The 9,854-nt window shown below is 50.5% G+C and overlaps 2 protein-coding genes across 3 annotated transcripts in view; one reads left to right on the forward strand and one right to left on the reverse strand.

Annotated features, from left to right (window-relative positions):
• The window catches only part of LOC140362564 (FERM, ARHGEF and pleckstrin domain-containing protein 1-like), a 73,836-nt gene extending 71,138 nt beyond the window's left edge, over positions 1-2,698 (forward strand). The window contains exon 28 of one of the 2 annotated variants that reach the window (XM_072448658.1): positions 1,892-2,698. In XM_072448658.1, coding sequence (XP_072304759.1) covers positions 1,892-2,063 — 172 coding nt within the window. In that variant the 3' untranslated portion in view covers positions 2,064-2,698. The remainder of the gene's footprint in view (positions 1-1,891) is intronic. The other variant, XM_072448650.1, reaches the window with a different exon arrangement.
• Positions 2,699-2,784: 86 nt separating this feature from the next.
• On the reverse strand, positions 2,785-4,063 carry LOC140362582 (gamma-glutamylaminecyclotransferase-like). Its single transcript, XM_072448668.1, has 2 exons — positions 3,950-4,063; positions 2,785-3,593 (listed from the first exon to the last, which is right to left on the reverse strand). Exon 2 carries the CDS (start codon positions 3,574-3,576, stop codon positions 2,914-2,916), a length of 663 nt encoding a protein of 220 aa, XP_072304769.1. The 5' UTR covers positions 3,577-3,593; positions 3,950-4,063; the 3' UTR covers positions 2,785-2,913.
• Positions 4,064-9,854: the final 5,791 nt, after the last annotated feature.

Below are 9,854 nucleotides of genomic sequence, written 5' to 3' on the forward strand. Positions count from 1 at the left end.
ATCCTCACAGAGCTGCCAGGCTTCTCCAGGTGAGAGAGAGAGCGGTGCAGCAGGGAGATGACGGCGTCCTCCACTCCGATGCCAGGCCGATATGCAAACTGCAGCGGGTCCATGGCTGAGCTCACGGTGGAGCGGAGGTGGTCCAGGACCAGCTCCAGTGTCTTCATCAGGTGGGACGTGAGAGCCACTGGCCTGATGCTGTTGAGGTCTTTGGGGCGTGGTGTCTTGAGCACAGGTACCAGACAGGAGGTCTTCAGACCTGTGGTACCAGACAGGAGGTCTTCAGACCTGTGGTACCAGACAGGAGGTCTTCAGACCTGTGGTACCAGACAGGAGGTCTTCAGACCTGTGGTACCAGACAGGAGGTCTTCAGACCTGTGGTACCAGACAGGAGGTCTTCAGACCTGTGGTACCAGACAGGAGGTCTTCAGACCTGTGGTACCAGACAGGAGGTCTTCAGACCTGTGGTACCACCCTCAGCTTCAGGCTCATGTTGAAGACATGCTCCATAACTCCACACAGTTCATCTGCGCAGGACTTAAGGAGCCTGGGGCTGATGCCATCAGGTCCTGCTCCTTCCTCACTTTAATCCTCTTCAGCTCACTCCTCACTGTTTGACCAGACGTTTGAGGCCGTGTGGAGCGTTCACTGAGACGTTTGTGGAGCGTTCACTGAGACGTTTGTGGAGCGTTCACTGAGACGTTTGTGGAGCGTTCACTGAGACGTTTGTGGAGCGTTCACTGAGACGTTTGTGGAGCGTTCACTGAGACGTTTGTGGAGCGTTCACTGAGACGTTTGTGGAGCGTTCACTGAGACGTTTGTGGAGCGTTCACTGAGACGTTTGTGGAGCGTTCACTGAGACGTTTGTGGAGCGTTCACTGAGACGTTTGTGGAGCGTTCACTGAGACGTTTGTGGAGCGTTCACTGAGACGTTTGTGGAGCGTTCACTGAGACGTTTGTGGAGCGTTCACTGAGACGTTTGTGGAGCGTTCACTGAGACGTTTGTGGAGCGTTCACTGAGACGTTTGTGGAGCGTTCACTGAGACGTTTGTGGAGCGTTCACTGAGACGTTTGTGGAGCGTTCACTGAGACGTTTGTGGAGCGTTCACTGAGACGTTTGTGGAGCGTTCACTGAGACGTTTGTGGAGCGTTCACTGAGACGTTTGTGGAGCGTTCACTGAGACGTTTGTGGAGCGTTCACTGAGACGTTTGTGGAGCGTTCACTGAGACGTTTGTGGAGCGTTCACTGAGACGTTTGTGGAGCGTTCACTGAGACGTTTGTGGAGCGTTCACTGAGACGTTTGTGGAGCGTTCACTGAGACGTTTGTGGAGCGTTCACTGAGACGTTTGTGGAGCGTTCACTGAGACGTTTGTGGAGCGTTCACTGAGACGTTTGTGGAGCGTTCACTGAGACGTTTGTGGAGCGTTCACTGAGACGTTTGTGGAGCGTTCACTGAGACGTTTGTGGAGCGTTCACTGAGACGTTTGTGGAGCGTTCACTGAGACGTTTGTGGAGCGTTCACTGAGACGTTTGTGGAGCGTTCACTGAGACGTTTGTGGAGCGTTCACTGAGACGTTTGTGGAGCGTTCACTGAGACGTTTGTGGAGCGTTCACTGAGACGTTTGTGGAGCGTTCACTGAGACGTTTGTGGAGCGTTCACTGAGACGTTTGTGGAGCGTTCACTGAGACGTTTGTGGAGCGTTCACTGAGACGTTTGTGGAGCGTTCACTGAGACGTTTGTGGAGCGTTCACTGAGACGTTTGAGCGTTGGACCAAACACGAGCTTCACTGCTAAATATGAACTTTTTATTTTTATGGTTTTTATGGTGCCATGTTTAGATCTTCCTGAGGTGGAGCGCTGTGTTCTGATCTCATGTTCTCCTCCTCCAGGTGGATGGAGGTGATCCGCAGCGCCACCTGCTCCTCCAGCCGCCCCTCCACCTGCTCCTCCAGCCGCCCCTCCACCTGCTCCTCCAGCCGCCCCTCCACCTGCTCCTCCAGCCGCCCCTCCACCTGCTCCTCCAGCCGCTCCGTCCCAAACGCCAGGAAAGAACTTTATTGATGCTGACGTTCTTCTGCACGCGCCGCTCCAAACCTGCTGGACTGACCTCCTCCACACACTCCTCTGCACCTCCTCCACACACTCCTCTGCACCTCCTCCACACACTCCTCTGCACCTCCTCCACACACTCCTCTGCACCTCCTCCACACACTCCTCTGCACCTCCTCCACACACTCCTCTGCACCTCCTCCACACTCCTCTGCACCTCCTCCACACACTCCTCTGCACCTCCTCCACACACTCCTCTGCACCTCCTCCACACACTCCTCTGCACCTCCTCCACACACTCCTCTGCACCTCCTCCACACACTCCTCTGCACCTCCTCCACACACTCCTCTGCACCTCCTCCACACACTCCTCTGCACCTCCTCCACACACTCCTCTGCACCTCCTCCACACACTCCTCTGCACCTCCTCCACACACTCCTCTGCACCTCCTCCACACACTCCTCTGCACCTCCTCCACACACTCCTCTGCACCTCCTCCACACACTCCTCTGCACCTCCTCCACACACTCCTCTGCACCTCCTCCTCTGCATCTTCACTGCCAAAGCTGATGTTTGGTTTCTTTTGTACAGAATGAAACACTAAATGATGTTTTTAGAATCTCTGGTGTAATAAATGTAAAAGTTTGACTCTTTAGTACAAACTGTGAAAAGTCATTTCCAGATGAGAAACTGCCAAACACATTTATCATGTGAAATAAAAGACTATTGAAGTTTTGATGATACATTTTATTCACGTTTGGTCCTGTTTCCTGTGCTTCTGATGCAGCGTCACAAACACAACGTTTCACTTTAGATTTGTGTTTCTCCCAAAGACATAAATGTGATGAACGTGATGAATGATTAATGGAGCCGCGCCTCTCGCTCTACGTACTTCAGCCCGTGGTCACCGTGGGCGTCGTAGCTCTCGTACGTGGGGAGCGTGGTCCAGTCGGGGTTGTACGTGTTGGTGCTGTAGAGCCAGGCTTCAGTGGTGCTCCCAGGGGCCGGCGTGGCTTCAGTGGTGCTCCCAGGGGCCGGCGTGGCTTCAGTGGTGCTCCCAGGGGCCGGCGTGGCTTCAGTGGTGCTCCCAGGGGCCGGCGTGGCTTCAGTGGTGCTCCCAGGGGCCGGCGTGGCTTCAGTGGTGCTCCCAGGGGCCGGCGTGGCTTCAGTGGTGCTCCCAGGGGCCGGCGTGGCTTCAGTGGTGCTCCCAGGGGCCGGCGTGGCCCACTCCTTCACCTCCAGCTGCTTCAGAGTCCTCTGATAGTGAGTAGGAACACTCTCGAGAGCATCCAAGAACTTCAGCATCTGCTCGTCCACTTGGTAGATCTCCCCGTGGATTCGATGTCCTTGTCCTGGGATGTTGAGCAGGTACGGGATGTTGTGGGGCCCCGCGATCACCAGCGGGAACTTGTCCATCGTCTTTGCAGAGCCGAGGAACATGGCTTTGCCGTTTGAGTCCTCAAACATGTGGTGGGAGTTGGGCTGGCCCTTCTTCAAGGTCCCATAGACAAAGACACGGGCCATGTCAGCAGCTCTGGAGCCTGAAGCACAAGAGACACTTAGAACACTAACGAGCTGCAGAAGAAACCTGCTCTGCCACTTTCAGAAACGGTTAAATAGAAGTGAGGTGTGGTCCTGGCAACAGTCCCAGGTAAACACACTCTTCTTTCTCCACTTTGTGTATATATATTATATATATAAAATCACATACACATTTCAAACAAAAGCAGCTAAACAGTTGACAGACCAGGCTCTATTGCGCCCCGCGCAGGTTGGTTTCCACACTAATTACTCAACAGAAATTGCGATTATATAATACTTTGTGTAACACTTGAAATAAACTATGACTAACTCTTAAATATTGTAGTAAAACGCGTCTGTGAGCGGGAATACTTACATGAAGCAGAAGTGAGGACGGTTAAAGCCGTTAGAGGAGCGAGGCTCACGCGGGAGACACGGGACACAGGCTGTTGTTGAACGGAGCCTGATAATATAATAGATCCATGAGCCTGACTCGTGTACTCCGGATGCCCTGGACGTAGGCGAGGTTGTCGCCTCGGGCGCCCTCTGGTGGAGAGAATGCCAGATTAAGATAAGATAATCCTTTATTGTCCACACATGGGGAAATTTCGTTGTTGCAACGCAGTAGATACAGAGGAAAAGGACAGATAACTTATAGGAAGTTTAAAAAACACTCTTAATAGATGAACTCTTATAAACAAAACGCTTATAAACAAAAACTACTATAGACAGAACCTCTCATTTCTTAATAAAGAATAAAAACAGCGTAAGGCAAATTAAAATATTACTAATAACGTTCAAATAAAACAAATATTTACATCAGTTATATGCACATGAATGTGACATTATTGCGTGTGGGTATGACAGTATTGCACATGGTTACATCAGTATTGCACGTGTTCAGGACTAACAGTGTTTGTTGTAGAGTGTGACAGCAGCAGAAGGACAGACTGAAACGTCTCCTTCACACAGCGAGGGTGGATCAGTCACTGAAGCTGCTCTCCAGAGTGGACAGAGTGTCCTGCAGGGGGCGACACTCATGGTCCAGCATAGATGTGAATCTAGCCAGGACCCTCCTGTCCCCCACCTCCTGCACCGAGTCCAGAGGACAGTCCAGGACGGAGCTTTGTCCAGCTTCTTCCTCTCCCTCTGTGATGACCACACCTACAGGAGCTGATGCACCACAGAGTCAGAGAAGGTCTTCAGGAGCGGCCCTGTCAGGAGCGGCCCTGTCAGGAGCGGCCCTGTCTGGAGCGGCCCTACTCCACACCAGCCGTCTCCAGCTTGTCCCTCAGGAGCTGATGGTGTTGGCGCTGGAGAGATGAAAGAACAGGATCCTCACAGAGCTGCCAGGCTTCTCCAGGTGAGAGAGAGAGCGGTGCAGCAGGAGATGACTGCATCCTCTACTCCGATGCCAGACCGATATGCAAACTGCAACGGGTCCATGGCTGAGCTCACTGTGGAGCGGAGGTGGTCCAGGACTAGCCGCTCCAGTGTCTTCATCAGGTGGGACGTGAGAGCCACCGGCCTGAAGCTGTTGAGGTCTTTGGTGTGTCTGGGCACAGGTACCAGACAGGAGGTCTTCAGACCTGTGGTACCACCCTCAGCTTCAGGCTCATGTTGAAGACATGCTCCATAACTCCACACAGTTCATCTGCAGGACTTAAGGAGCCTGGGGCTGATGCCATCAGGTCCAGGCTCCTTCCTCACTTTAATCCTCTTCAGCTCTCTCCTCACCTGAGCTGCTGTGACAGTCAGTGGTTGGCAGGGGGACTGTGTGCTGGGGGGACGGGTGAGTCCAGGGGGACTGTGTGCTGGGGGGATGGGTGAGTCCAGGTGAAGTGGGGAGTTGATGGTCCAGGACGGAGATGTGAAGAAGAACGGATGCAGGCCATTGTCCAGCTGTGGAAGAGGGAGCATGCAGCTGTGCAGGGGGAGGGGTGGTCGATTGATCAAATCTCAGGAAGTGAGAATCTAGCTCATTCACTCACTGTAGTTCCCCCTCCGTCTGGACAGGGGGGACTTTGAACCCTGAAATGGTTTTCAGGCTCCTCCCACTCCCTGAATGTTCTCCTACTGCAGCTGCTCCTCCTCTTGTAGCCTCCTCCTGCCTGATCTTCCTCCTCAGCTCCTTCTGCACAGTCCTCAGCTCCTCCTTGTTCCCTGACCTGAAGGCTCTCTTCTTCTCCTTCAGCAGAGCCTTCAGTTCATGGTTAATCTTCGGCTTGTTGTTTGGAAAACACCGCACCGTCCGGGAGGGAACAATGTTCTCAAAACAGATGGTGCTGGTGTCCTGATGCTCTGTGATGGTGCTGATGTCCTGATGCTCCGTGATGGTGTTGATGTCCTCCCCATGTGGGCCATAGAGCTCAGTCCAGACAGTGGTGCTGAAGCAGTCCCTCAGAGCCTCCTCGCTCTCAGCAGACCACATCCTCACCTCACGGGACACCACAGGCTGCCTGCGCACGATGGGTTCATACACAGGCCTCAGATGTACAATGTTGTGGTCCGAGCTGCCCAGGGGAGGGAGGGGGGAAGAAGAATAAGCCTCCTTGGTGTTGGCAAAAAACAAGTCCAATGTTCTATTCTCTCTGGTGGGGCAGGTAACATACTGGGTGTATGTTGGTAGAACAGAAGAGGGAGAAGCGTGGTTAAAGTCACCAGAGATGAGGAAGAGAGCCTGTGGATGCTGTGTTTGCAGCCTACAAGTGCAGGAGAGCAGTGCTTCACAAGCATATTCAGCATTGGCAGACGGGGCCACATAGACTGTGATCAAAATCACATGTGAGAACTCCAGATAATATGGCCTCATGCCAAGAGCCAATAATTCAATGTCTTTGTTACTGTTGCGGAAACTATTCTATAACAAATGAAAATGAGGCAAAATATAACCAAGTTGTCTTGTTCAAAAGTGGTTCTTTATTTTAGCCGTGCACAGCCAAAAAAGCTCTCCCTGACATCTGCCGTTCTGTCCCTCCTGATCTGACCAGATCAAACATTGAGTTCAGCTTATTAAGGCACAACAGGTGCCACATGTGCACAAAACCAGTCTAAACATATTGCAGAGACACACACTCAATGTTCTACCTCATGTGAGACATCCTTGGATCTGCAGCTGTCAGTCTGTGTTCCCAGGGACGTCTGCAGCTGTCATAAGAAGTGTGACCCAGATGTGACACATATGTGACCTAAGTTCTGTGGCATCAGGCAAAGACATGACATTTTTACACCACAATTCCCCCTTATGATTAGAATCAAACCCCTGGTTTATTATTAATCATTAGCAAAAAAATGTCAACAATGTATCAATCAATATAAGTAAATCAACAACCTGAAAATCAAAAGAATGTTAAGCACGTCATCAAAATTCAGCAGAAGCAAAACTGTCAAAGGAGAAACACTTAACACATGTTCAGAGTCTAAACCTTTGTCCTGGGACTTTAAACCAGTGTCTCGATCCTCACATTACCACAAAATGATCACATGTATTTAAAATGCAAACAATGATTAGTTCATCTCCGGTGATTAGGTTAAGTATATGATTAAGAATAGATAAAAAAAAATAAAACCAAGTGGTTCTAATCAAATTTTTGTTTTGTTATATCTGAAACTAATCTACAAGACTCCTCTGCAGGTGGAGTCATCATCTGAGTCACTCACATGATCAGAATCACCAGGTGGAGTGATTGTGTCAGGTCCTGTCATTTGAATGGACACAAATTGGGCAGAAACCGTCTTACTAATCATCCTGTGTAAGCATGGGATCACACCCTGTGTAAGCATGGGATCACATCCTGTGTAAGCATGGGATCACATCCTGTGTAAGCATGGGATCACATCCTGTGTAAGCATGGGATCACATCCTGTGTAAGCATGGGATCACACCCTGTGTAAGCATGGGATCACATCCTGTGTAAGCATGGGATCACACCCTGTGTAAGCATGGGATCACATCCTGTGTAAGCATGGGATCACACCCTGTGTAAGCATGGGATCACACCCTGTGTAAGCATGGGATCACACCCTGTGTAAGCATGGGATCACATCCTGTGTAAGCATGGGATCACACCCTGTGTAAGCATGGGATCACATCCTGTGTAAGCATGGGATCACACCCTGTGTAAGCATGGGATCACATCCTGTGTAAGCATGGGATCACACAGGATTAAGATCACTACCATAATTATAGCAAAATTGATAAGTCTGTTATGCAGGAGGACAGAGACCAGTCGAACACCGACGAAGAGTGAGTGTGGGACAGAGTCTCTGACTCCATGAGATCACGGAGTTTGCGAGTCCCTGTTGGATTGCTCCTCCATCCTCATCGTTAGCGGGAATGTATGTACAACAAGCTTGGCGCAGTAAAATGCAGACTCCGCCCTTTGAGGCTGTTATCAGATCGAGGACGATGCGATTCTGAAGTGCCACTGTGCGAAGTGCAGCTCTTCTCTCTGTAATTCAATAGTAGCCAGTGTTGTGTTGATAAAGAAGTAAATCTATAACTAAGAGTCTCTACAGGCAACATCAGTTTAACCCACACCTAGATTTGGGAACAATGCCAATAATACTTTTTCCCCTGTTGTCCAAATGTTGTGGTCGTCTGGCACATCAGAACTCCAACCAGAGTCATGAGGCAGCAGATCCCTTTGTGCCCTGTGTGTGATGTGGTGTGCTGGATATTATGTATGAATGATCTGAAGGGACCACAGCGGCACATCGGCCCACCCATCCCGCCGGAAGACATTCATACATGTAATATCCACAAAGAAACATGTCATCCTCTATTGGAATGGTCCCTAAAATGTCTGGTACAGTGAAGTATGGGGCACATGTGGTTCCAGGACTCGACTGGGATGTGTTCAGGTGTGTGCCGTCCTCTAGATAAGTGCACGGGACATATACTGTAGAACAATATATATTAGGGATTTGTCCCACGCGTGTTGGTTGAAGTTCAGATACTAGGTCTACGGATGTAATGTTCTGTGCGAAGCAGGTGAATTTAGAGCCAGGTTTAATGTGGACTGGTCCAAAGAGTGGTCCCAATGCTAAGTTTTCAGGAGGTTTGATTCTAGGTCGAACTTTAGTCTTGTGTGATATAGGAGGGGTTATCGCTCTCCACACAGACCAAACTATCTTACTCAGAAGTTTAGCATAATCTAGAGACATCAGAGTGGCAGGTACTCTGTTGGCTAGGTCAGGCACAGGAAGAGGCAGCACATGTGGGGACGTGGTTGCTATGGGCATGTGTGTACACACATAGCAATCTTTACGTTTGTGGCTCTCGGCTATATATTTAGCATATCGATACCAGAAATTTAGTGTGTAGACAGTGGAATGATTGCTAGTGTATGTAAGGTGTGTCTTGGCTTTAGGTGAGTCATGATTCTGCAGAGTGCGAGTGTTACGGTCTAAACTTTGTTCTTTTGGACATATCAAATTAAGCAGAGCAATATGAAGTATCAACCATGTTAAAGCTGCAAACAACAACAACAACGAGACAAGAAACATGATTCTACAGATCAAAGACCTGCCGGTGCTCCTGTCGGTGCTCCTGTCGATCTTGTTGGAGCTCTTGGGCTCCAGGTGTGGCTCAGGAGCCATGAGGAAAGTGGGAAAGTGGAGAGTGTCTGTGTAGATGTGATTACCAAACGCTGCAGAGGAAAGTGGAGCTTTAAACTGCGCTGTGGTTTGGCAAAGTGCCACGTGCTCGGAGCACCCGATCAGACCGCTCTGGTTGTGCGGGTCGAGCCTTACGACCTGCTCTGCCCCCCGCTCTCTCGCACTTGAGATCGTTGCAACTCAAAGGTCCCACGACGTCCTCAGTGGTCGGCCCGTGTGTCTGACCCACAGGTGGACAGACAGTCTCCACAGGTGAGCTGAAGATGGCTCTGCAGTGTGATGCGTGAATCCAGGTGCCCCGTTCTGCAACTTTCACTGCAGTGTCGGCGATGAGAAGAACTTGGACCAGGATCCATTCCCCTGGTTTGAAGGACAGCTTCAGCTGCCTTTGGGAGAGCAGTTTTCACCTGCACAGAAATAGAGAACAACAGTGCATACAATTCTTTACAGGACGCCATGCCCCGGCGTGGTACTCTGTGATCAGAGCTTTGACCACTGCGTTGCTGGAGGCGTGTTTCCATGGAAACGCCTCCACATGCCGGGACTAAGCATCGACAAATCCTTTGGGCATAAATGTTAAAATCTTTGTGAACCAATTTATCATTCCCCCCTTCGATGCAGGTCACGGCCATGTGAAATCAGCACCATCTGCCTGAAAACAT

Source organism: Eucyclogobius newberryi, unplaced genomic scaffold (genome assembly GCF_026437365.1).
Source record: "Eucyclogobius newberryi isolate DKJ021-1_F unplaced genomic scaffold, fEucNew1.0.hap1 SCAF_1, whole genome shotgun sequence".
NCBI lineage: Eukaryota > Metazoa > Chordata > Actinopteri > Gobiiformes > Gobiidae > Eucyclogobius > Eucyclogobius newberryi.